We start from the raw sequence: 27,675 nt of genomic DNA, 5'->3' as shown, positions 1-27,675 counted from the left end.
ATGCTTGTATGAAAAAAATAATTGTGGACCTTCAAGATTTGTATTTGAGGACCCATGGTCTAGATGCTTCATAGGGATCCAAAAAATCAAGCATGTATTTTGGTCCAAAGCCATTAGTAAGTTTTTTGTAGACGAGTAGTAGCATTTTATAGTCTATCCTTTGACTCACTGGAAGCCAGTGTAACGATTTCAAAACCTGTGTAATGTGGCTTGTTTCCTTGTATTTGTAAGGACTCTGGCAGCAGCATTCTGTACTCGCTGCAGCTTCCTGACTGATTTTTAAAACAAAAATTTTTTTTATAAAGACCTGTAAATATACCGTTGCAACAGTCCAATCCACTGAAAATGAATACATGCATAGGTTTTTCCATCTCTTATTTAGTCAGAAGCCCCTTAATTATGGCTATAATTTTTAGGTGCTAATAAGCAGATTTAGTGACGGACTTTAGATGGCTATCCAATTTTAGGTCTGAGTCAATAATTACGCCAAGATTTCTGACTTGATTTGTGTCTGTAAATTACATTGTGCCAAGGTCCGTGTTTATATTTGACATTTCCTTTTTCCTTTGTAAACAATGCACAGTTTCCTAATCTGTGTTTACTTAACTGTTGGAACAGTTTTCCAGTCTGTACCCACATTTTACTAAACTGTACCTACAGACCTGTTAAGTGTGGCCACAGATTAGCAAATTGTGCGAACAGATTAGTAAACTGTATCCACACTTTAGTAATCTGCGTTTACTTAACTGGGGAACAGTTTACCAATTTGTACCCCCGGTTTACTAAACTGTACCCACAGAACACTAACCTGTGGGTTCAGATTAATGCTGAAAAATATTTTTCCCAAACCCTGGTACAAAGGGGGGAGGTAAAAATAGCATTGTATGTACAGTATTGTATTGTAAGAATTTTCTCATCCTTTTCTGAGTAGACAGATATGGAATGTGACGAGATCAAGAACGGGACCACAACTGGCGCCAATGACGGTACACATTAAGCATTTAAATTTCATTATTTTCACTTTCATATTCACTCGGGGTTCTTCTTTTGCCAGATTGCAAACATGTCAGAGAGAGCAGCGTTTACGATGTCCTGCAATGGGAGACGTTTGATTTCGCTGGTCATCACATCAGCATCCGAGAGTCCACAGATAGCTTTGGCGCCCTCATCTGGCCTGGAGTATGTTGATGATACAGTGGAACTTTCAAACATCCTTCCCCATTCAAATTAATGGAATTCTGCAGGGCTATACTTTAGAAAATTGGTTTGATAGACGTTTAATCAAGAAAGCCCTAATTGGTTTCCATTGACGGTGATGGACGTTCAATCCATGAGAACTAGGAATTTGGATTCGTCTATCGCCTCCAATGGCGCCGAAACGCAAATTTTCACTATGAATTTTCACGATGTCTGTATTTGATCTATTTTGTAGTCGATCATCCCGACAAATTTTCAAATAAATTCTCACAACAGTAACTTTCAAAAACTGCGAACTGCTCACCATGTTTACAGATATCAGCGGCTAAAAGCAACACCCTTGGCAAGACCATTTTTCAGACAGTAAATGGTCAAAATGAGTCAGTTGATCACTTTTATTGGACATAAACAATAATAATTAGAAAAAAATATAGCATTATTCAAAGGCAATTGAAAAAAAATGAAATAAAAAATCTCAAATTTGATGGTGAAAAAATGTGATGACTGTGAATTGGACCTTGAAATTTGGAAGCTCATTAAATGTACATCAAGGACACGTTAAAATGTTGTTCTCTTATTTTTTAATTGTTTGTATGCATGTGTTGCTGCACCTTTTGTGTTCAAATATCTTTAGGGGTTTAATGCTAGTTTTGTTAGCCTATTTAATTAGGATATTTTGCAACTTTTGACTTCATATAGAGACCATGCTGTAACTATTTTTACATGTGTTGTTTCCAACTTAGGCCATAGCTCTGTGTCAGTACCTGGAGAACAACCAACAACAGTTCAACATGAGAGACAAAACAGTGTTGGAGATTGGAGCGGGCACTGGTTTGCTATCAGTAGTGACTAGCTTGCTTGGTATTACTTTTTCTTCTTGTTCGGTGTTGTATAAATGTGAGACCTTACTGCTTTCACTGCATATGCTAACATATCTAAACAGCATCGCTAAAAGAAGACAATGTTGGTACAGTGATCCCTCGTTTTTCGTGGTTAATGGGGACCTAAACCCGCCACGATAAGTGAAAAACTGCGAAGGCTGTTATATATTTATTTAGATTTAGCATTGGAAAGAGATACACATAAGACATCCTTTTTCACTTTTTTCCCCCAAAGTATAACTTGCCCCATATATATGGCAGAAAACACTCAGGTGACTTGATGTTCCGCTCTGAGACCTCCAATTTGGCCAAATTTCAAAACTGTCCTATATGCATGCATGATACATCATTGGAAAGCTTAAAATCTTTATTTTCTGGGGGAAGACATTTTTTGAACAGGAAGGCATGTTTTCACACCTAAAAGTAGGTCAAATCAAATGAGTGAAAAATAGACAATTTTGAGATCTTTGAAATTTTCTTTGAGTTTCTCATTTAAAAAATTAAAAAAAAAAAAAAAAAAAAGGTTTTGGACACCCATCCTGGTACGTAATAAATAATGAACACTTCAAGATGATCCCCTTTGTCTACTCAAGTCTTTGATAATGTTAGGTTTTGTGTTGGTTCCCCCCTAGTGTGTTCCTGTGATTGCCCATTAATTTCACCTGTTGTACCTGCTCCTAGTGTATCCGCCAACCTACATCTATCCGCCAACCTGCATCCTTCTGTGTCACCCATCTGTTCCTCGTTGTCTCGTTATCCCTTGTCTCTGTGTGTGTATATAAGCTCCCAGTTTCTTTTCACTCCTTGTTGTGTCATTGTCAATGCCCATGTGCTCGTCAGCGTTTGTTCTCTACAGTTTTCGCCTGTCCAAGCCCTCGTGTAGCAGTCCCTCTGATTAAGTAAGTTTTGTTTGAACATTGCCTTTTTGATCCCCAGTCCTTTTGGTTGTACTTTGTGTTTTTGTTAGTTATTATTATAACGTTTTTTTTAGTTCACCGCCAGCTGCCTTTTTGTTTCCCTGCATTTGGGTCCACACCACCTGCCTGCCCGAATTCCTGACAGATAATCAATATGCATGCACTAAGACTTGTGATTTGATGTACAATGATAAAGGAAATTGGTGTGTGAGTAAATGTAGATTTAATTTAGCCCTGTGGTTTCTTTTTGTAAATAAACACGGCTAAACGGGGAGTTAGCTGTATAGTTAATGATAACTTAACTGCATACAGTTTTTTTATTTGGCTTGATTTTAATCTGTGCAAAGAAAATACATTTCCAGGGGAATTTTAGGGGTTAAATTCCAATACAATAATATTTAAATTTTTGCAGTATTTTTTTGCAATATTTTTTCAATTATAATCAATGAATGTGAAAGCAAGATACTGAGAATACAAGGCTCCATAAGCATAAAGGGAACATATAAATGTGAGTACATAACACTATCTGTTTATTGTATTTTGCCTTGAAGCCTAGGAACTAGGCTTTATGATTTAAGCATCTAATGTATCTAATACATCGATATCATATAATATGCAAGCCAAACGGCAACAAGGGTCGAAAGATAATGGACAGCATGCTCGCCAGTTAGCCTGCTGAGTCCATAATTCTCACGATAGCATTCGACTGCAATGTACAGTGGGGCAAATAAGTATTTAGTAAACCACTAATTGTTCTCCCAATTGAAAATATTAGAGAGGCCTGTAATTGTCAGCATGGGTATACCTCAACCATGAGAGACAGAATGTGGAAAAAAAAAAAAAGAAAATTCCATTGTTTGATTTTTTAAAGGATTTATTTGCAAATCATGGTGGAAAATAAGTATTTGGTCAATACCAAAAGTTCATCTCAATACTTTGTTATGTACCCTTTGTTGGCAATAACCGAGGCCAAACGTTTTCTGTAACTCTTCACAGCTTTTCACACACTGTTGCTGGTATTTTGGCCCATTCCTCCATGCAGATTTCCTCTAGAGCAATGATGTTTTGGGGCTGTCGTTTGGCAACACGGACTTTCAACTCCCTCCACAGATTTTCTATGGAGTTGAGATCTGGAGACTGGCTAGACCACTCCAGGACCTTGAAATGCTTCTTACGAAGCCACTCCTCCTTTGTTGCCCTGGCTGTGTGTTTGGGATCATTGTCATGCTGAAAGACCCAGCCACGTCTCATCTTCAATGCCCTTGCTGATGGAAGGAGATTTTCACTCAAAATCTCTCGATACATGGCCCCATTCATTCTTTCCATTACACAGATCCATCGTCCTGGTCCCTTTACAGAAAAACAGCCCCAAAGCATGATGTTTCCACCCCAATGCTTCACAGTGGGCATGGTATTCTTTGGATGCAATTCAGTATTCTTTCTCCTCCAAACACGAGAACCTGTGTTTCTACCAAAAAGTTCTATTTTGGTTTCATCTGACCATAACATTCTCCCAGTCCTCTTCTGGATCATCCAAATGCTCTCTAGTGAACCGCAGACGGGCCTGGACGTGTACTGGCTTCAGCATTGGGACACGGTCTGGCAGTGCAGGATTTGAGTCCATGGCGGTGCATTGTGTTACTGATAGTAGCCTTTGTTACTGTGGTCCCAGCTCTCTGTAGGTCATTCACTAGGTCCCTCCGTGTAGTTCTGGGATTTTTGCTCACCGTTCTTGTTATCATTTTGACGCCACGGGGTGAGATCTTGCATGGAGCCCCAGATTGAGAGAGATTATCAGTGGTCTTTTAAGTCTTCCATTTTCTAATTATTGCTCCCACAGTTGATTTCTTTACACCAAGCGTTTTACCCATTGCAGATTCGGTCTTCCCAGCCTGGTGCAGGTCTACAATTTTGTCTCTGGTGTCCTTCAACAGCTCTTTGGTTTTGGCCACAGTGGAGTTTGGAGTGTGACTGACTGAGGTTGTGGACAGGTGTCTTTTATACCGATGAGTTAAAACAGGTGCCATTAACACAGGTAACGAGTGGAGCCTCGTTAGACCTCGTTAGTCCTCGTTAGAAGTTAGACTTTGAGAGCCAGAAATCTTGCTTGTTTGTAGGTGACCAAATACTTATTTTCTACTCTAATTTGGAAATAAATTCTTTAAAAATCAAACAATGTGATTTTCTGGTTTTCTTCCCACATTCTGTCTCTCATGGTTGAGATTTGCCCATGTTGACAAGTACAGGCCTCTCTAATCTTTTCAAGTAGGAGAAATTGCACAATTGGTGGTTGACTAAATACTTATTTGCCACACTGTATGTCTTTTTGTGGCTTACCTTGAGGTGAGAGCATGAGAGAGCATAATGAAAGATGCAATGATTTTAATGAGATATTATCGCGTACTTACCTTGTTTCGATCCAAAAACTCCGTTTAGCATGTAACACCGAGTGTCAAGACACAGCTGTGAATGGCCACAGCCGGACTTTGTGGGAATTTTATGGGTGAAACACGGTAATATAACAAGGGTCGCGAATAAAGTCACAGACAAAAAGGAGCGGTGGAGATCTTCTTTTTCAAATACCCTTAAAACTTTTTTTTTTTTCCAGTTTTTCTTTCTTTGGATCGATTATTTATCATCTAAAATATCGGGGAAATTGCAACGGTAACAAAAAATGCAATTAAGCGATAGTTGTGCGATAGATATCCATGACCTATTTACAGACACTATTTTTTTCATTGTGACGTCATTTGTTTCAAATAAAATATGCGAGTGAATAATTTTTAACGTCTTTTTTTTTAACTAAATATTAGAAATCAATTAATGATTCTAAGCTAAAAATGATAAACATTTTGAATAATAAATATAGTTACACACCTTCCTTTGATGGCTGGGTTGAAACAAAAGTGGTTGCACAGTGTCTGTAAATAGGGGTCTCCAGGGTAAAATGGACAAATTAAAAATACTCCGGGGGCATAATGCGCCATGAAACTGCTATGGCAGCATATAGACATATTGTTGTATCGAACACAGCTGTTCTTATGGGTTAAATACAGCAGTTTATTTTAAAGAGGGGTGCAAGAGCAGAAACTGCTTTTTCAGCAATGTCTGTATTTTAAGTTTTACACATGATACTGTTCCCCCAAATTATTTTTAGTAGAAAAATGCTTTATTAAATGCTTCATTGAGTGAGTCCACTCAAATCCGCTCAAGCTGCTCACTTACACACAATGTGTTGCCACAGCAAGTGTTAATCAAGTTAAACGATGATTGACGCATGCGGCGCTGTGACGCTTCGGCTTCCAAGCATCTGTGGCAAGATCAAGGATTAAAAGTCTGTCAATCATCGTTAACTTTAATAAGCAACTCGTGCACTGCCTGACCAACAAAGTGCAGCAGGAGGGAGAGTGAGACTACATGATCGGCTCGCAACAGCCCATCTGTGTTTATTTATTTATCTATTTATTGCTTTAATTGAAAAAAAATCCGCGATGGACTGAGGGCGCTATGTTTGAAGTGCGAAGTAGTGAGGGATCACTAGTTGTTTTGCATTTAGATTGATTTAATTGAATTATTGTTCAAGAGAAGCTTATCGTTACATCCTTAATATGTATGAGAGTTTTTTCCCCCTCTCACCAAGGTGCTCGTGTGACAGCGACAGACCTTCCCGAAGTTTTACCGAACCTTTCTTTCAACTTGATGCGGAACACCAAAGGCCGTTCTCGCCACACGCCACAAGTGAAGGCCCTGGCTTGGGGTGACCACCTCCAGCCAGACTTCCTGGACTCTTACGACTACGTACTAGCGGCGGACGTTGTTTACTACCACGGGGCGTTGGACTCCCTTCTGGACACCATGCGGCATTTCTGTCCGCCGGGAGGCCGGACGACGCTACTGTGGGCCAACAAAGTTCGCTTCCAGTCGGACGTCGGATTCAGGGAGAGGTTCCGGAGCACTTTTCAAGCAACGCTGCTCGTTGAGTTGCCGCAGCAGGAAATAAGGATTTACAAAGCCACCGCCAAGAAGTGATGAAAGCAAAAGAAGGACTTTTTCCAACTTAGATAAAATTGTATCCATTTCTTTATAAGTCTATTATCATGACTCATGAGGCATGACTGTCTTTACTTCCCAGTTTCCACGCCTGGTTTTGGTACAATCATATTTAAGTGTGTTGCTATGTGATTATAATCTGCCCGGGACCTTCAAAATCTCCAGTGCTGGTTCCTGCTACATAGATACCATATTAATTCAGAACCAATTGGATTTCAGACAAATATTGATTCACAGGGACTGTGACATTGTTAGACATGAAAATTCATTTTTCAAGGTGAACAAGCTGAAAAAAAGAATAAAATATAATTGTTTTGATTCCATTATTAAATGAACTACTAATCTAACAATTGATGAATCATTTCAAGACCTTGTTAGATTCAATTTCTGTTCATGAACAAAACATTTTCAGGTTTCTGTAGTCTTTCATGAAAGCAGACTGCTTATTTCTATGTTTACTTGGGTTAAAACAACTCAGGAGAGTTTCGAGATAAACGAAGGTACATGTTTAAAAAAAACTGTAAAATTACAAAAATAAAGTTGGAATATTAAAAAAAAACAACAACAAAAAAAAACTTTCTATTACAAAAAAAAAAAAAAAAAAATCTCCTAAGCCAAAATAGTAGGGTTGCAGAATTTGAGACCAAAAAAATAAGCTCACCAGAATAATGATGTACAGTGAGGAGCAGAAGTATTTGCACCCCTTGTGATTTTGCAAGTTCACCCACTTAGAAAATAAGTAGAGGTCTGATATTTCACAATCACAGATGCATTGCCACTTATAGAGACATAATGTAAAAAAATCCAGAGATCGCGTTTAAAAAAAAAATTTTTTTTTTTTTTAAAATTTACTGGGGTTCAAAGTATTTGTTCCCCTGAGAATAAGCAATTATGACCCTCAAAGAGTTGTCAGTCTACCTTTAAAAAAGTCCGCCTATACCCCATGAGTAACCACCCACCCACCACCCATTTGAGCTCATTATTGTTACCTGTGCACCCCACAGTCAGTCATAATCCAACTGCTACCAGGGGCAAGGCCAGAGAGCTTTCGAAAGACAACAGAGAAAAAAATTGTTGAGCTCCACAAAGCTGGAAAAGCCTATGGGAGAATTGGAAAGCAGCTTGGTGAGAATAACTCAACAGTTTGCAGCAATTGTTAGAAAATGGAAAAGGCTAAACATGACTGATAATCTACCTCGGACTGGGGCTCCGTGTAAAATCCTTCCTCGTGGGGCATCACTTATGATGAGAAAAGTGTCAGGAGCTGATCAATGACCTGAAGAGAGCTGGAGGCACAGTTTCAAAGTAGAAGTCAGTAGTCAGTAGAACACTACAGTGAAATGGTTTAAAATTATGCATTGTTCAGAAGGTTCCCTTGTTGAAGCCAGTACATGTGAAGGCCCGTCTGAAGTTTGCCAGGGACCATCTGAATGATGCAGAGGGGTCACGGGTAGGGGCGGACTGGGACTAAAAAGCAGCCCCGGACAGCCCACAAGGATCGCTGTACGAAGGGAAACACAGACCCTCTCGTGGAGTCCGGGGGCATACTCCCCAAGGAGAATTTTTTTTTTTACATTTTACTGTAAAATGGATCAATTTCGCGCACTTTGAGAGAAAAATGAAGAAAATGTGTCTAGACTGTGACTGTCTGACTTGGGGCGCTCAAAGTACTGCAAGGCTGAACTGGAGTTGGATTCATCTTCTGTCCTAGCTCTATGATCAACCTGAATAAACAAATGAAAGAATTGATTTTTTTAAAGCAAGTTCTATGTATCCAATTGATTATAATAACACGTATCCCCTGTGTCTATAAAATGACTTCATTGTTTATGCCATAATTAATCTTGCCACACAAATAATACATTTCAATGAAAATACAATAAACATTTCAAGACAAATCCTGTATACATAACCTTAATTGGAAAGTATTAACCAGAAAACAAAACGATATATAAATGATTAAAAATATATATCATATTAATTGAACTACCTAAACTTTAAAGTAAAACCATTCATTTTATTCATATGTTGTTATATTTCTTCTGAATTAATATTGCCGCTGCGTGTGCATACGTTGTTTTACAGCTAAAATATTTTTTCTTAGGAGAGGGATAGTAGGACTAGCATACTGTAACTTGACGCGATTGCAAACTGGGACATGGACTAGCTGGCACTAGCCCTTTAATTGCCATTTATTTCATTTAAACTGTAGCTACCTGGTGGATAACAATTGCCAATATACCGTATTGGCTCGAATATAAGACGGCCCTGATTATAAGACGACCCCCTCTTTATCAAGACTCAAGTTTGAAAAAAGACTTTTTGAACACCAAATTAATTTTTATATATTCATGATATTCATATTCATATTCCATAATAATCATAATAATAATTACCGTAATTTCTGGACTATAAGGCGCACCTGACTATAAGCCGCCAGCCACCAAATTTGACATGAAAACGGTATTTGTTCATAGATAAGACACACTGGACTATAAGCCGCAGTTGTCCTCGTTGTATGATGGGATATTTACACCAAAAGATATTAACTGGTAACACTTCATTTGACAATGGCACCATAAGACTGTCATGAGACCAAATGAACCACCATTAAGCTTTGAACCAATTGGCTGCAAAGCCTTATTGTCACTAAAAGCTTCATTTGGCCATCACTGCTTCCTTGGGGTGGACAGTCAACCTCTGCTGCCACCTGCTCTCAACACTGTTGTCATCCAACATTCCTCCTAGCATGCATGGCGGTGCTACAGATGTAACTAACAGTCATGTTGTGTGCTAATTATTTCTTCACTTACTGTTCCGGTAGTTTCATTAATTGCTAGTTATGGTATTTGGTAACATTTTCTTGGATAGTGGTGCCATAATACTGCCATAAGACAGTCATAATTATTACATGACACTGTCATAAGCATTAATGAATGCTTATAATAGATGTCGGTTAGTGTCATCCAGCAAATTATCTCACTTTTGAATGGACGTAAAAGATCTGAGCTGGACATAAATGGATGTAGTGACATAATATGCCACATGACACATATTGACATCTGTTATAAGCATTCAGTAATGCCCATGATAGTGTCATGTCATGATTATTATGTTCTTATGACATGTCTTATGATGCCGCTGTTAAATAAAGTGTTATCTATTAACCCAAATAAATCAACAAATAAGCCACACTGGGTTATAAGCGCAGGATTCAAAATGAGGGAAAAAAGTAGCGGCTTATAGTCCGAAAATTAGGGTATTATTAATAATAAACTAGTATAGTATATATAGAATATAAATACATAGTTAATAGAGTAACTATTATTAATTAATTGTTACCCATATTTCATTCCTATTCATATCCAATTCCTCATTCAAATATTAATGTCTGAACATTTAAATATGTAGACGAAAGTGCAATCACATTCGTAAATGAATGGCTTCCGGTTTTTGAAATGTAAATAAATCAATTTATTGTGATAAAACAACAAAATTGCAATGGAATTGCCTAGGGAGTCAAAGTCAGCATTCGCTTCAAAGATAATCTGGCACTATCTAGCGTCGTGAATGGGTATAATGTCTAGACCCCGAATTTAAGACGACCTACTCCTTTTCAGTCTTATTTCAATGCAAAAAAACACCGTCTTATATTCGGGCCAATACGGTACTTAACAAGTAACCCTCTTCATTCCATCTCAGCCCGGTGGCAACTAGAAAGTCCGCTGAAGCTCTTATCGCTCTATCCTGTCCCTTCGTGGGCCACAACAAGTCTTTCAGAGTCACAGCGCCTTGAGGCAATGGCCCACTTCTTCGTTCTCCTCCTATCAGATTGGCGGTTAACAGCAAGGCGCATTGCTGCCACCTGTCAGATTGGATGCGAACTGTAGATAATCATAGAGGATAGGTGGGATAAAAACAGTGATGTATGTATGGCGGCCGCCGGCCGTCCAGAGCACCGGCCATTCTGTGATCTTCCAGAAGCTACAGATTACCAGTCAGCCCCTGGTCACGGGAGAAAGTCATGTGGTCAGATGAGACCAAAGTAGAAGCTTTTGGTGCAAACGTTACTCATTGTGTGTAGCGGAAACAGAAGGACGAGTACAATCCCAAGAACACCATCCCCACTGTGAAGTGCGGGGATGGAAACCTCATGCTTTTCGGCAAAGGGGACAGGACGACTGTACTGTATAAAACAGAGGATTAATGGTGAAATGTATCGTTAGATTTTGAGCCACAAGCTCCTTCCCTCAGTCAGAGACTCGAAGATGAGTCATGGCTGGATCTTCAAAACTAAATATTAGCACAGATTTTCTCAGGAGTACAAATACTTGTAAACCCCAGTAAATTACAAATAAAGTATTGAAAAATCATGCAATGTGAGTCAGGATTTTTTTTTAAGATTATGTCTTTAAATGGGAATGCAACTATGATTGAAAATTTAGACCTCTAGCTATTCTCTAAGTGGGTGAGCTTGCAAAATCACAAGGGGTGCAAATACTTCTGCTCTTCACTGCATACTAGTATTACGTCCTAAAATTTCAAAGTAAGACTCTTTTAATAACGTTAATGTATTTTAAAAAAAAAAAAAAAAAAAAAAGATGTGCTTTGACTTCATTCCACACTCCCGAAAAAACAAATCCACACATAAATTCCTAGTTTTATTTAACACAATTTTATATACATTTCTAACCCGCCCGAGACATTTTTACTACATGTACATAACATTGACATCAATACACGTCCAATACATTTTAACTGGAAGGACTCCCAGTTGGAATGGATGGGACATCTATTGCCGTCAATACTTGTTTCCAATATCAATTCCCTTCATTTACTAACTATCACAACACATACTCTGTGAATGAGTTCAACTTAGTGTTTTACTCAGCACCCTTGTCTTTTAATTGTCCATCATCCACATTTTATCAAATGCAATATATCCATAACTAAGAAATTAAACAATATTACTAAAAAACTGTGTATTAGCGGACGACAAAAACAGATGAGTTACCATTTTTAACTTGAACTGGGAAGTGAATGCTATTGACGGCGATGGACGTTCAATCCATTTGGCAGCGATCATTCACTAAAACATGAATTTTCACTATGAATTTCCAATGTGTGTATATTTTTCAATTATTTTGGTCGATAATTCTGACAGATTTTTGAATAAACTCCCACCTCAGAAATTTCTCACCCCTCCCATTTAAAATGAATTGAACGCATTAAGACACGCAGCACGTGGATGACTTGGGCCGCTCGAGAATGGACTCGCGGCGCAGGTCGTCGGGCACGCCGCCCTCGGGGCCCCACATGTTGAGCTCGCCGTAAACGCCCATGTCAATCATCTCCTCCTGCCAGGGGATAGAGACGTTGCCTGTGGCGAATTCGTCGAAAAAGCTCTTGTCGGGGTCTTCCAGTGCGACGCCCTTGACCGAGGAGAAGGCGCCCACGTCGTCCAGGCTTTTGGCGTACACCACTCTGGGGTCGGGAATGAAAGGGGGTGGCAGGATACCTGCGGAGGGCATGATTTCAGTTTCCATATTTTAGGATTCTCACGATATGGTATTTTAGCGGTTTTGCTGACATTTCCCTTTTTTTCAGAGGACTTGAGATACAGTGGAGCAAATAAGTATTTAGTCAACCACCAATTGTGCAAGTTCTCTGACTTGAAAAGATTAGAGAGGCCTGTAATTGTCAACATGGGTAAACCTCAACCATGAGAGACAGAATGTGGGAGAATAAAACAGAAAATCACATTGTTTTATTTTTAAATAATTTATTTCCAAATTAGAGTGGAAAATAAGTATTTGATCACCTACAAACAAGCAAGATTTCTGGCTGTCAAAGAAGTCTAACTTCTTCTAACGAGGTCTAACGAGGCTCCACTCGTTACCTCTATTAATGGCATCTGTTTTAACTCATTATCGGTATAAAAGACACCTGTCCACAACCTCAATCAGTCACACTCCAAACTCCACAATGGCCAAGACCAAAGAGCTGTCGAAGGACACCAGAGACAAAATTGTAGACCTGCACCAGGCTGGGAAGACCGAATCTGCAATGGGTAAAACGCTTGGTGTAAAGAAATTAACTGTGGGAGCAATAATTAGAAAATGGAAGACTTACAAGACCACTGATAATCTCTCTCAATCTGGGGCTCCATGCAAGATCTCACCCCGTGGCGTCAAAATGATAACAAGAACGGTGAGCAAAAATCCCAGAACCACACGGAGGGACCTAGTGAATGACCTACAGAGAGCTGGGACCACAGTAACAAAGGCTACTATCACTAACACAATGCGCCGCCAGGGACTCAAATCCTGCACTGCCAGACGTGTCACCCAGCAGAAGCCAGTACACGTCCAGGCCCGTATGCGGTTCGCTAGAGAGCATTTGGATGATCCAGAAGAGGACTGGGAGAATGTGTTATGGTCAGATGAAACCAAAATAGAACTTTTTGGTAGAAACACAGGTTCTCGTGTTTGGAGGAGAAAGAATACTGAATTTCATCCGAAGAACACCATACCCACTGTGAAGCATGGGGGTGGAAACATCATGCTTTGGGGCTGTTTTTCTGCAAAGGGACCAGGACGACTGATCTGTATAAAGGAAAGAATCCTTCCATCAGCAAGGGCATTGAAGATGAGACACGGTTGGGTCTTTCAGCATTACACACAGCCAGGGCAACAAAGGAGTGGCTTCGTAAGAAGGATTTCAAGGTCCTTGAGTGGCCTAGCCAGTCTCCTGATCTCAACTGCATAGAAAATCTGTGGAGGGAGTTGAAAGTCCGTGTTGCCCAACGACAGCCCCAAAACATCACTGCTTTAGAGGAAATCTGCATGGAGGAATGGGCCAAAATACCAGCAAAAGTGTGTGAAAAGCTTGTGAAGAGTTACAGAAAACGTTTGGCCTCCGTTATTGCCAACAAAAGGTACATAACAAAGTATTGAGATGAACTTTTGGTATTGACCAAATACTTATTTTCCACCTTGATTTGCAAATAAATTATTTAAAAATCAAACAATGTAATTTTCTATTTTTTCCCCCCACATTCTATCTCTCATGGTTGAGGTTTACCCATGTTGACAATTACAGGCCTTTAAAATATTTTCAAGTGGGAGAACGTGCACAATTAGTGGTTGACTAAATACTTATTTGTCCCACTGTACTTGTGAATACATGTGAAGAACTGCTTCTTTTTAAGTGTTCGGTTAATTGCAATTATAAAAAAAAATAAGTAGGTCTGGGACATGTTTTCAAATTTTAACCAGCAAAATTAATTTAACCCATTATTATAAAAGTCTCAAATTCAACTTTGTTAAGGGGCACATTGGTAATGACCATTATGTTGGCCAAATCATTGTGTTGCCATTTTTACTGGGAGAAGACGAATTTGTTTAAAATAAAATAAAATTTGTATTCTTTAGTCCTCAATGAAAGATCAAGGACTATAGAGATCAGAAAATATTATACACCTCCTTTTCCCACTCATAATATAGAATAAAAAATACTTAAAACCTTTAAAATAAGGAGAAATTTTACTAAATCTTTCCCTTTTTGTTATTTTATTGAAAAAAAAAAAAGAAATAAAGAGAATATTTACTTTTTCAGATTTTTTGGTTTTCAATTTAAAAATGTAAATGAATGATAGCCAAAGAAAATAAAAGATCATTTAACAAAGAATTGTTTTTCTTTTTAATGAATACAATATTTTTTTAAAATGTTATTTTATTTATTTATTTATTTTATTTTGGTAAAATACAAATATTCACTCGTTTTTTGTTTTCGTGTTCAAATAAAGTATATAAGTACTCTCCATTTACCATTTTATTATAAAATTATGAAAAATATAAGAATATTTACAATTAAAAGGCTGAAAAATAAGATGCGGACAATTTTTTTTTGGTACAATGTCCCTTAAAATAATAATAATCATTAGTAATTATCATTAATACTCATTTGTTGCCAGTGTCTATCAGACAAAACGGACTGAAAGTCTAACGCTGTCAATGGCAGCCAAAGAGTAAATATTGGCTTATACAAAACTTAAATTTATTCTTTAAATCAAAGGGACTATTTTTTTTTTAATGAATGGGGACTGGTTTGTTCCCATACCAGCGGAACATGACACTTGCGCACACCGACCATGGTCAGTAAATTCCCCTGACTTGAACTCTACAGAGGGAAAAAAAGCATCCTTTTGTGGTTTTATGCTACATATTTTCAAATTTCTGATAGGTTTTCATTATCTGTAAACCAGAATCATCAAAACATGAAGTACAAGCTTGGAATATTTCTCTCCATAAAAAAAAAAAAAAAAAAAAAATTTAAAATATTAAAATTTTAATGATCACCTCAATAAAGTAAAATATTATTCATGACATGACACACAAGGAGAATAAAATATCGGACATCTTCCATACCTGCATTGAGCTTCCTCCAGTTGATGTCACTGAAAAAGGGGTGTGCTCGGATTTCATCGCAGCAGTCATTTTTAAAACCCATCCTCTTGTCTACTTCCTTCGCCAGCAGCCCGCTACACAAGGACTTGGCGTTTTCGCTGAAGTTGTCTGTGTAAATCACCTCCCGAGTCAGCATGCGCTCTTTCATCTCTTCACGTTCAAGCTGAATCAAAGACAAACATGAATGTGTATTAGGCATGTGCCGGTATGAGATTCTGACGATATGATAACCTTAAGCAAAAATATCACGGTTTCACAATATTACGATATTGCAATTATAGCTGTAAAATGTGTTACTTTGAGAAAAAAAAATAATCCATTGAACAGGACTTTTATATTTCAAAACATATTGCAATTATAGCTGTAAAATGTGTTACTTTGAGAAAAAAAAATTATCCATTGAACAGGACTTTTATATTTCAAAACATATGAGCAAATTGGAACATAAGTATAATGTTAAGTTAAAATAACTAAAACGAAAAACAAAACAAAAAACACTGAAATATTCTACAGTGGTATAGGAAAAAGTATCTGAACCTTTTGGCATTTCTCACATTTCTGCATAAAATCACTATCAAATGTGATCTGATCTTTGTCAAAATCACACAGATGAAAAAAACTGTCTGCTTTAACTAAAACCACCCAAACATTGATAGGTTTTCATATTTTAATGAGGATAGTATGAAACCAATGACAGAGGGGGGAAAAATAAGTAAGTGAGCCATCACATTTAATATTTTGTGCCCCACCTTTGGCAGCAATAACTTCAATCAGACACTTTCTGTAGCTGCAGATCAGTCTGGCACATCGATCAGGATTAATCTTGGCTCATTCATCTCTACAAAATTGCTTTAGTTCAGTCAGATTCCTGGGATGTCTGGCATGAATCGCTGTCTTTAGGTCATACCACAGCATCTCGATGGTTTTCAGGTCTGGACTTTGATTTGGCCACTCCAGAACGTGTATTTTGTTCTTCTGAAACCATTCTGAAGTTGATTTACTTCTGTGTTTTGGATCATTGTCTTGTTGCAGCATCCATCCTCTTTTTAGCTTCGTTTTCCTGCAAAACATCCTCATATACTTTTGAATTCATTCTTCAATTAAGGATTGCAAGTTGTCAAGGCCCTTAGGCAGCAAAACAGCCCCAAATCATGATGCTTCCTCCCCCATACTTCACGGCGGGCATGAGGTGTTGATGTTGGTGAGCTGTTCCAGTTTTCCTCTACACATGACTTTGTGTGTTACTCCTAAACAATTCAACTTTGGTTTCATCAGTGCACAAAATATTTTGCCAAAACGTCTGTGGAGTATCCAAATGCCTTTTTGCGAACATTAAACGAGCAACTTTTTTTTTTTTTCAACACAGCAGTGGCTTCCTCTGTGGAGTACTCCCATGAACACCATTCTTGGCCATAGTCTTACATATAGTTGACGTGTGCACAGAGATATTGGACTGTGCCAGTGATTTCTGTAAGTCTTTAGCAGACACTCTAGGGTTCTTTTTTACCTCTCTGAGTATTCTGCGCTGAACTCTTGGTGCCATCTTTGGTGGACGGCCACTCCTTGGGAGAGAAGCAACAGTGCCTAACTCTCTCCATTTGTGGACAACTTCTCTGACTGTCGATTGATGAACAACCGGACTTTTAGAGATGGTTTTGTATCCTTTCCCAGCTTTATACAAATCAACAATCCTTGATCGCAGGTCTTCAGACAGCTCTTTTGACCGAGCCATGATGCACATCAGACAATGCTTCAGGAGAAGTTCAGGAGTTTCACCTCCTCCAGCCATTATGTAGCACAGCTGACTCGCTGACACTGAGCAACAACCGGTGGGGGAGGGTTGAGCCTACAGCTGCAAGTGAGGGATTTCTCCATGCATTTTTGGGACATAAAAAGTAGCTAATACTTTTGAAACCTTGACGTTTTCATACCACTGCATACCTTGAAACCGGTAATCGGCACATGTCTAATGTGTATGTGATTTGATATGCGTGAAAAAAAGCACAAAACCTTTTCTCCCCTGTTCCTGAAGGGGTTCTTGGCGGCGAGGAACTCAAACAAGGTCACACCCAAGGTGAAATAATCAACAGAAGTGTCGTATTTTTCACCTTTCAGCATCTCTGGCGCCATGTAGCCTGTAAAACGTAATCACAGTTAACAGCAGTGAATTGAACCGATTTTCAAAACAGGCTGTTGAGTTACCTGGTGTTCCGGCGTAGCCTTTAGTCATAGTTTTGCCTTCTTTCAACTCCACGGCGAGACCCAGGTCGGATATTCGAACATTTCCTACCCATAGACACATCATTTATTCCTACTTGAAATTACGTTATGCGCTTATTCTCAAGATTTACCATCATTATCAAGAAGCACGTTTTCAGGTTTCAGATCTCTGTAGATGATCCTTTTTTGGTGCAGATGCTCCATGCCTTGAATGATCTGAGCGATATAAAAACAGGCTCTTGGTTCGGCGAAGCCCGGATTGTTCTCGTCCACCAGATAGATGTGATACCTTCACCAAAGAGAGATGGCAGACAACCGTTATTGAACCTTGTCCCAACATGAACATGATGGGTGGGGTGGGGGCAGTCCCCATTAACGGTGAAAAACGAGAGATCTCTGTAAATGTATCGGTACTAATACGTATGGGACGAATATGATGTCATCGGTATTACTTACTAAGAAATAATGTGCCAATACTGCGCAACATCAAGTTATCAAGCTCTAGTTTCCCTTAATTTTTTCACATCATTTTAAATGTCTGTTGTTTTGTTTTTTTTGGGGGGGGGGCACGGTTCCATTTTTAGTTCTATTTTTTTCAATTGAGATTACTATATACGGTATAAATATATACGATTTGTTCATTTTATTATACAGGGTGGGGCAGAGAAACTTGCTCATTTAAATTTGTCGCCCTGATGCGATGGTTGCTCTGAGCATTGTAGAGAGGGTGGGGCTTTAAGTTTGGTTCTCTACATGCGTTATTTATTTTGTGTTTATTTTTCAGGAATCCCACTGAGCATCATGGAGTGGACCAGGTTGGATCGCGCTTTCGCTGTTGAGGCTTTTTTTTTTTCAAGCGGTCGCTCAATCGTTGCAACACAACGTTCGGCATCCCGATCCATCAGGTCCGATCACGTCATTTTCAAAGTATCGGAATCGGCAAAAAAATATCGGACATGACTTTTTTTTAATATGTATTAGGGCTGTCAAACGATTACAATTTTTAATTGAGTTAATTACAGCTTAAAAATTAATTAATCGTAATTAATCGCAATTCAAACCATCTATATAATATGCCATAATTTTCTGTAAATTATTGTTGGAATGGAAAGATAAGACACAAGATGGATATATACATTCAACATACGGTACATAAGGACTGTATTTGTTTATTATAACAATAAATCAACAAGATGGCATTAACATTATTAACATTCTGTTAAAGCGATCCATGGATAGAAAGACTTGTAGTTCTTAAAAGAAAAATGTTAGAACAATTTATAGAAATTTTATATTAAAACCCCTCTTAATGTTTTCGTTTTAATGAAATTTGTAAAATTTTCAATCAAAAAATAAACTAGTAGCCCGCCATTGTTGATGTCAATAATTACTTACACAATGCTCATGGGTGCTGAAGCCTATAAAATCAGTCGCACCCAAGCGCCAGCAGAGGGCGGCAAAACTCCATAAAACACAATTAACAAGTGAGCGTTTCACTGTACCGTCATTTAAATATGTCTGAGCAGGGCATCTGCGTAAATTGCGTCAAATATTTTAACGTGATTAATTTAAAAAATTAATTAACGCCCGTTAACGCGATAATTTTAACAGCCCTCATATATACATATACATATATATATATATATATATATGTATATGTATATATGAGGGCTGTCAAACGATTAAAAATTTTAATCGAGTTAATTACAGCTTAAAAATTAATTAATCGTGATTAATCGCAATTAATCGCAATTCAAACCATCTATAAAATATGCCATATTTTTCTGTAAATTATTGTGGGAATGGAAAGATAAGATACAAGATGGATATATACATTCAACATACGGTTCATAAGGACTGTATTTGTTTATTATAACAATAAATCAACAAGATGGCATTAACATTATTAACATTCTGTTAAAGAGATCCATGGATAGAAAGACTTGTAGTTCTTAAAAGAAAAATGTTAGTACAAATTATAGAAATTTTATATTAAAACCCCTCTTAATGTTTTCGTTTTAATAAAATTTGTAAAATTTTCAATCAAAAAATAAACTAATAGCCCGCCATTGTTGATGTCAATAATTACTTACACAATGCTCATGGGTGCTAAAGCCTATAAAATCAGCCGCACCCGAGCGCCAGCAGAGGGCGGCAAAACTCCATAAAACACAATTAACAAGTGAGTGTTTCACTGTACAGTCATTTAAATCTGTCTGAGCGGGACATCTGCGTTAATTGCGTCAAATATTTTAACGTGATTAATTTAAGAAATTAATTCACGTCCGTTAACGCAATAATTTTGAAAGCCCTAATATATATATTTCTTTTTATTAAATCGTTTTCTAATTGTATTTAACGTTACAGACATAATGTGTTACACTCTTCCAGAGTCTTTAGTTTAAGCTTAAGGTAGGGGTTATCAAATTTATTGCGTTAACGGCGAGAATTAATATTTTGTAGATTTATGACGTTACAATATTTAACGCAATTAACGCATGCGCTGCACGACCCACTCATGCATTGTCGCATTCAATCTATAATGGCGCCGTTTTACCCATACAGTATATAGAACTAAAAGGCAGCGTAAAATGAGTAGAGTGAATTTTGGCAGCCTTTGGAGCCTTTTTTTAAATGGCTAAGCCTGACAATCCCTCTCCCAACGATTACAATAATCGTGGGGAAGAAAGGTAATAGTTGATCTTTTGCTTAACACCCTATGTTATTTTCCAATGCAGAGAAGATATATCAATTGGTACCATGACGCACAGTCATGGTTGCACTTCCCATCATGCATTTGGGCAGAAGTTAAATGGCTACAGTATCATTTACTGAAAGCTCAACAAACACACTAGATGGCAATATATAGTCACAATATACAAAGTCACATTTATCCTTTAAGAATTACAAGTCTTTCTATCCGTGGATCCCTCTCACAGAAAGAATGTTAATAATGTAAATGCCATCTTGAGGATTTATTGTCATAATAAACAAATACAGTACTTATGTACTGTATGTTGAATGTATATATTCGTCCGAGTTTTATTCATTTTTTTCTTAATGCATAGCCAAAATGTATATGATCGGGAAAAATGATCGGGAATGATTGGAATTGAATCGGGAGCAAAAAAAAAAAAGCAATCGAATCGGGAAATATCAGGATCGGCAGATACTCAAACTAAAACGATCGGGATCGGGAGCAAAAAAACATGATCGGAACAACCCTAGTTTTAATATAAAATTACTATAACTTGTACTCAAATTTATCTTTTAAGAACCACAAGTCTTTCTATCCGTGGATTCCTTTAACAGAAAGAATGTTAATAATGTTAATGCCATCTTGTGGATTTATTGTTATAATAAACAAATACAGAACCTATGTACTGTATGTTGAATGTTTATGTCTGTCTTGTTTCTTATCTTTCCATTCCAACAATAGTTTACAGAAAAATATAGCATATTGTGGAGATGGTTTGAATTGTGATTAATTACGATTAATTGATTTTTAAGCTGTGATTAACTCGATTAAAATTTTTTATCATTTGACAGCTCTCAAGGAAACACATCAAAAACCGTCCTACTGCTCAGTCAGCTTTAACGTTTTTATAAATTAACTCATTGGCTGCCATTGACAGCGATCGACATCCAAATACTTTGGACGTCTATCGCAGTCAGTGGCACTGAAACATGATCATTTAATGAACACTAGCCCAGTTTGAATAAATTTGACATCAATCCAAGTGAATGAGGTAAGCCAACCAGAATTTATACATAAAACCGAATAGATTACAAGGCACGCTGTCAATTCGGGGGAAAAGTAAACGATTTTAATTGCGCCTTATTCTGTGGAAAAAAAACAGTGCACATACCGTAATTTTCGGACTATAAGCCGCTACTTTTTTTCCTTCATTTTGATACCTGTGGCTTATCCAGTGCGGCTTATTTGTTGATTTTTTAGGTAGCACTTTATTTGACAGCGGTGTCATAAGACTGTCATAAGATCATCAAAATTATGAAATGACACTATCATGGACATTACAGATTGCTTATGTCATTAAGTGTCATTTGGCAAATTATGTCACTAACTCAATTTTTGTCCATCTTGGATCTTTTGCATCCATTCAAAAGTGAGATCATTTGCCGGATAAGACTTAATGACATCTGTTATAAGCATTCATGAATGCTCAGGACAGAGACATGTCATAATTATGATTGTGTAATGACAGTCTTATGGCACCACTGTCAAATAAAGTGTTAGTAAATACCATAACTAGCAATTGATGAAACAATTGCAGTAACTGAAACAACAGTAACTGAAGAAATATTTCGCACAGAACATGATTTTTGATTGTTATTTACATCTGTAGTGCTGCAATGCATGCTAAGAGGCATGTTGGATGACAACAGTCAACAGCAGGTGGCAGCAGAGGTTGACTGTCTCCCCCAAGGGAGCAGTGATGGCCAAATGAAGCTTCTTGAAGCAATAAAGCTTTGCAGTAATTGGTTCAAAGTTTAATGATGGTTCATTTGATCTTATGACAGTCGGTCGTATGATGTCGCTGTCAAATAAGGTTTTACCGGTTAATATCTTTTGGTGTAAATATCCCATGATATAGTGCAGCTTATCTATGAACAAATGCCGTTTTTGTGCCAAAATTGGTGGGCTGCGGCTTATAGTCAGGTGCGCCTTATAGTGCGAAAATTAGGGTAATATTGTACCTTTATAACCCATGTTCTAAATGTTCTGCATTTCTTTTGGCAAACAGACAGGAAATAATGTTAACAAAAAAACATGGAAATAATGTTTACAAAAAAACGTAAAATTAATGGAGCTCATAGTAACAAATTGGAAGGGGATAAAAAGAACAATGATTGTATCTCAAAATTCCCAATGATGTACTATGAACTGAACTTTGAACTACTTTGCGGAGAAAATGAAATTTCCCAACACTGCGAGCGTCATATTTCTTTTCAGCTTGTAATTTATCATCTTAAAATTCCATTGACATTTCCAGCCAAGTGGGCGCTCTAAAACGCTCCGAATCTGAAATTACTTGAGATCTCCTCCATTCATGATAGTCATAACCAGACACAGCTCCTCCTTTGTCTGGAACGCGTACGCCAGCGACACAATGAAGCGACTGTGGACCTTCGCCAGAATCCTTTTCTCTACCATGGCCCCCTAAAAAAGACGGAAAGAAGATGCTAGTTGGAAGCACTTTGTCATCAATGGCCTAAGACAAGTCAAGGACAAGATCTAACAATGCCAAGCAGTTCCATTTAGAGGAGCTTTTCCATAAAGCCCCTTCTAATCACTCTATCCCCGTCTTAGTTTAATACTGCTACCAATGGGAGGGACAAAGATGATTAGCAGGAGCAGTAAAAAGCTGAAACGTGTTGGGCACTGAATGTCTCATTGTCGTGTTTCAGTGACATTGATGGAGATGAAACAGTTTGTGAGAGTGAAAGTTTCTCAGGTGAGAGTCTATGCACAAATCTGTTATCAACAATAAAATGCAAACATCGTGAGAATTCAGGTTTCAGCACTCTCGATGTCCTTTGCTTTTAATGGTAGAGAATGGGGTAGAAATGTGTTTGGTACATTTTGTCAGAGTTAATTGAATATGGCATAGGACTAGCATAAAAGTTCAAGAGAGTTCAGGAGATGTGGTTGTCTGTCTTCAAATGCAGACTGATTGATTGGTGACCACATTTTTTTTAGGGTTTTGTTCGTTTCAGACTGAATGCTAAGACAGGCTTAAGAATTTTCAGTCAAGACCAGCATTCAACCTGGTGATTACATTTTACCGATTACTACATTTCCACAACCCTTGTAAATGACTGCAACATTAACAACTTTTTATTCCGAAAATTGATTTTTAAGGTTATGAACTGTAAAAACAGTAGTTGCCATAATTTACTGCTAAAAACTATGAATTGTAAAACAAAAAAAAAAACATGTTGAAACTATAGTTCTTTGGAATTTTTTATTTTACTGAATATCATGGTATAAAAAGATCTATGTTGTAGGCTTGATAGTGATAACGTCACTGCAGTCCTTTTCTCATTGTCTCCAACAGGGATCCCAACCCACAGTGTCACCTTGGCAGTCGAGCGTGCTGACTATCGAGCAACTAAGGACCGGTTAGGAGGAAGTGTTGTCCATCTGGAGCAGGGCTGAGCAAACTGGTCCTCAAGGGCCGCAGTGGAATGTGTCCTGGTCTTTGTTACAACTGATCCAGGACAGACAGTTTAACCAATGAGGTTTCAGCGGACTGCAATCAACTGATTGCACTAGTAAAACACCAGATTGATAAAAAGGTGTCTGCTTGATGGGTTGGAACAAAAACCCGCACCCATAGTTTGGCCACACCTGTTCTAGAGGTTGGGGGGGGGGGGGGGGGGGGGGGGGACTACTCCATAAGTACTTAAAAGACAATTCTGGTGGTTTAAACTAAACCGGACTATTAGCTCAGTAGTCAGCATGCTTGACTGCCAAGCCCTATTTGGAAAGGTCACACATTTGGGTTGTATCTGGATAAAATATTTGATTGCAACAGTATCGATACTCAGCTGTTTGGTTTTTGCACAACCACAGGTTACCAGAAATGGGGTATATTTTGACAGCATTAGACGTCCAATCCATTTGACCCTCCAAGTGTACTTGTGATAAAACTCATTTAAAGACTTTTGACTTTTTGGGGGGGGGTTTTGTATCAAAAATGGAATTGAGTATTTTTAGTTTGAGACATAGTCCAAAATCTTTATATCATGACAACGGTATTACATATACTGTGTACTTTTTACAGTCGTTGGCTGGAAAACAACTGTTAAAATGTCGTTTTCACAGTAGTTTGCAGTTAATTTGACCATAGACTTCATAATATATTGACGGGACACGGGGCCAATTCTTAGGGGGCCTATTTAAAAAAACAACTTAAAATTCAAATATTTTCAAAACCAAAGCTGCTACAGACCGAAAACCAAAACAGGCACCTACCTTAGGCATATATGAGTCTCAATGAGCAGCGGCATCAAAAAATTCAAAGTCGTTCCCTAATAAAATCCCAATTATATAAGTATAACAAAACTTAAAATGGCTATAAAATTCCCAGATTTTACACTAGATGCACAAAAATCACCAAATGCAGAGATAATCACCTATATTTTCAGGATCAATAGCAATATTTAACATATACGTTTTAGCCCAAAACAGAAATATACATTATTTTTTTTATTTACTGCAAGTTTTCAACAGCTAATAAATCAATTTCCACATTAGAAACTTAAAACTTGAGGAAAACAAGCAAATTCAATTATAAACTTATTATAGAATAGCCCTTTATTGTCATTATACAGTTGTACAATGCACAAGAGCTTTTTATGTTGAAAATTCTTGTGAATAAATGCTTAAATCCCCGACTTCTCTATAGATATGAAAGTAAAACGGTCTCGATTCTTCTTACATTATAGCTTTTATGTTTTTTTTTTTTTACTGGCACGATTCTGGCTACTACAAATGCTATAATTTTACCATGATTTATCTATTTATTTATTTTTAACCGTTAAAGTCAGTCTTGGATAATTTGAATGACAATCACTAAATAAGCATTTTTTTTCAATCAGGCAATCACAGTTGAAACTAGAACTCACTTCATAGCCTTTCCGCTTCTTCAGGCGCTTCTTGTTGAGTTTCTTACAGGCGTAAAGTTTCCCCGTGGCTTTCATCTGACACGCCGACACCTCGCCGAAGCCACCTTTGCCCAGCACGCGGAAGTCCAGGAACCAGTCGGCGTCCATGGGCTGCATCTCCAGCCACTTCCACTGAAGGAACCTTTTCAAGTACATGCTCTCCATGAAGAACACGTAGGGAGCTTCTCGTAAATAGTCCAGAGTCATGGCCAGAGCCTCTGCGAACAAGTCGTCGGCAACAGTTTCCTGGTTCTTCTTCACCTTGCTTATGGTGTCCTCAGAGAGGAATGGGCAGAAGTGTTTGGCTGAGGTGTCCATGTAGCGCTGGACAATCTTGGAGGCCTTCTTGGCTCGATCCGAATCCTCTGCCAAGTCATACTCCTCGATGTCCCTCCACAGTCGACAAGCACCATGATATTCTTGGTTGGTGTCCAGGAACTCCCTAAAGAGGCGTTTGCCAATCGGTTGCTCCACGCAGACGCCGTCAAAGGCCAAGTCCAGCGTGTCCCTCAGACCTTCGCAAACCGTGATGTGAGGCAACTTGAGACGGGCATGGTATTTCTTGTCCCGAGCCGCCGCCGGGTTGGAGCCGTCGATGCTGCCGCGGGCGTTGATGTAAGCCGAATTGGCCACCACGGTGGTCAGGCCCCCGATATCCATGCTCGACTGTTGGGCCTCTCAAACTCGGTACATGGCGAGAAGTCGGCAGAGGGGAAGGAGACTGGGGAAAGAAATGGTGCTGAGGTCTGAACCGGCGCTTTGGACGGACCTGACAGCTGCGCGCACACACACCTGAGTCAACATCTTTTGGTAATCTCCTAACACCCTGATGCCCCAGACTGAGTGCGAGCACATACTGGAGTACAACAATTGCTGTCGGGGACGCCTTGCTGATTACATTTTTGATAGTTTTAAGTGGGTTCAACGTTTCAAGAAATTAAAGTCAAGCTTTAGGATTTTGGACTTTTGGGGCATATGTTCTAAGATTTGAGTTTGTCAAAAAATAAAAATGTGAACCTGATATATAGTCAAATCTATCGACTTACGATCCGATTCATTGTCCATTTACGAAGTTTCTGGGGTAAATATATTGTCCAACAAAAACTTATCGTGACAGGCACTGAAGTTCCCAGGTTTTTTGGGGGGTATAAAGAAAGACCAGAAAGGCGTCAAATGACCCCGAAACCTCACCGACTACTTGGCTTTTGTCAAACAATAGACCACTCAAACAAGCAGTCCAGCAGACAACGCCCCTACACATTCCTGTGGAGTTGCTGCCTAGGTGTGACGGGGGTGGGGGGTTACCTTGAATATAAGAGACGGGTGGACTTCTTGGTGGATCTTGCAGAGGAATTGGCTCACTTACACATGGGCGCAAAGATAGCGCAGAAGGAAAAATTGCTTCGGCAACAACCTCCAATACCTAGCCCCAGGAAAAGGGTGAAGTGTCATGTCACCACATAAAAAATGTTTTGTTTTTTTATACCGCCGTCCCTTGTACTGTAGGCAAACTGCAGCTTTTGGAATATGTAAAAAGGCTGTCCGCCCAATTGCCTGCCTGAGCGGTCCACTGTCCGACATAGCCAAGGCACCCCTGCCCTGCAAACACTCAATATGCTAATTGGAGCAATCCAACTGTGTGGTTTTGCGAGTGTGAATGAGAATGACTAATGAGGACCTCAATTCTCACAAAAGATATGCTGATTAGGGTCAGATGACCCTTCTCTGGATACAAAAGGGATTTGTATCAACTGATCCACCCTTGGTAGTTCTAGTAAAGCGCAACTGTGACACCTTACACCAAGCTCCTTTCAGAAATGTCCTGAAGTCCGGTAACGTGACTGTTTTTTTACCGTTTTTACTTCAGTATACAGCAATTTACCACTTAGCGACCTAGTCATAGTTTGCCGTCCGAATGCAAATGCTAATGTTTTACTCTAGCCACACAGGTCGCCGCTATACTGTATATACTGTGATAAGCGCACGTTCAAGTACTTGATGTGACATTCTTTTTCACCACAACACTGATAACTTCACAAGAAGTAAGCCAAGAAGATAGGAACAAGATGGCAAACTACAAAGCTGGCGAAGTCCGACAGCTGCTCGTCTTAGGGTTGAGGAAAGGACTATCTATGCATGGGCAATAATTTTTTTTTTTTTTTTAATCAGATTTTTAGGCCATATTACCAAACTGTACCCAAAAGGGACTTAATCATTTCTACTTGCTCTACATTTGAGACCTTCAATCTT

The 27,675-nt window shown here is 38.5% G+C and overlaps 2 protein-coding genes across 2 annotated transcripts; one reads left to right on the top strand and one right to left on the bottom strand.

Moving 5' to 3' along the window:
- Positions 1 to 937: 937 nt before the first annotated feature.
- LOC130926699 (protein-lysine methyltransferase METTL21C-like) lies at positions 938 to 7,293 on the top strand. Its single transcript, XM_057851781.1, has 4 exons — positions 938 to 986; positions 1,055 to 1,179; positions 1,941 to 2,058; positions 6,636 to 7,293. The coding sequence occupies exons 1-4, from the start codon at positions 938 to 940 to the stop codon at positions 7,022 to 7,024; spliced, it is 681 nt and encodes a 226-aa protein (XP_057707764.1). The 3' UTR covers positions 7,025 to 7,293.
- A 4,385-nt stretch (positions 7,294 to 11,678) lies between these two features.
- Positions 11,679 to 26,192, bottom strand: LOC130927510 (rhodopsin kinase GRK1-like). Its single transcript, XM_057853398.1, has 7 exons — positions 25,387 to 26,192; positions 22,788 to 22,915; positions 17,865 to 18,022; positions 17,716 to 17,799; positions 17,524 to 17,648; positions 15,475 to 15,676; positions 11,679 to 12,563 (listed from the first exon to the last, which is right to left on the bottom strand). Exons 1-7 carry the CDS (start codon positions 26,083 to 26,085, stop codon positions 12,274 to 12,276), a joined length of 1,686 nt encoding a protein of 561 aa, XP_057709381.1. The 5' UTR covers positions 26,086 to 26,192; the 3' UTR covers positions 11,679 to 12,273.
- Between the last annotated feature and the right edge of the window lie 1,483 nt (positions 26,193 to 27,675).

This window comes from Corythoichthys intestinalis, chromosome 12 (genome assembly GCF_030265065.1).
Source record: "Corythoichthys intestinalis isolate RoL2023-P3 chromosome 12, ASM3026506v1, whole genome shotgun sequence".
Taxonomy (NCBI): Eukaryota; Metazoa; Chordata; class Actinopteri; order Syngnathiformes; family Syngnathidae; genus Corythoichthys; species Corythoichthys intestinalis.
This window is presented reverse-complemented; position numbering and strand designations above follow the sequence as displayed.

Bases quoted from the DNA above. Each gene is read 5' to 3' on its own strand.
- LOC130926699 (XM_057851781.1), top strand. From the start codon at position 938: ATGGAATGTGACGAGATCAAGAACGGGACCACAACTGGCGCCAATGAC. The intron at 987-1,054 runs GTACACATTAAG...TTCTTTTGCCAG, and splicing joins CACAACTGGCGCCAATGACG to ATTGCAAACATGTCAGAGAG. The intron at 2,059-6,635 runs GTATTACTTTTT...CCTCTCACCAAG, and splicing joins AGTAGTGACTAGCTTGCTTG to GTGCTCGTGTGACAGCGACA.
- LOC130927510 (XM_057853398.1), bottom strand. From the start codon at position 26,085: ATGGATATCGGGGGCCTGACCACCGTGGTGGCCAATTCGGCTTACATC. The intron at 17,800-17,864 runs GTAAATCTTGAG...GTCTATGGGTAG, and splicing joins CGTGCTTCTTGATAATGATG to GAAATGTTCGAATATCCGAC. The intron at 12,564-15,474 runs GTATGGAAGATG...TGCCCTCCGCAG, and splicing joins CTGGAGGAAGCTCAATGCAG to GTATCCTGCCACCCCCTTTC.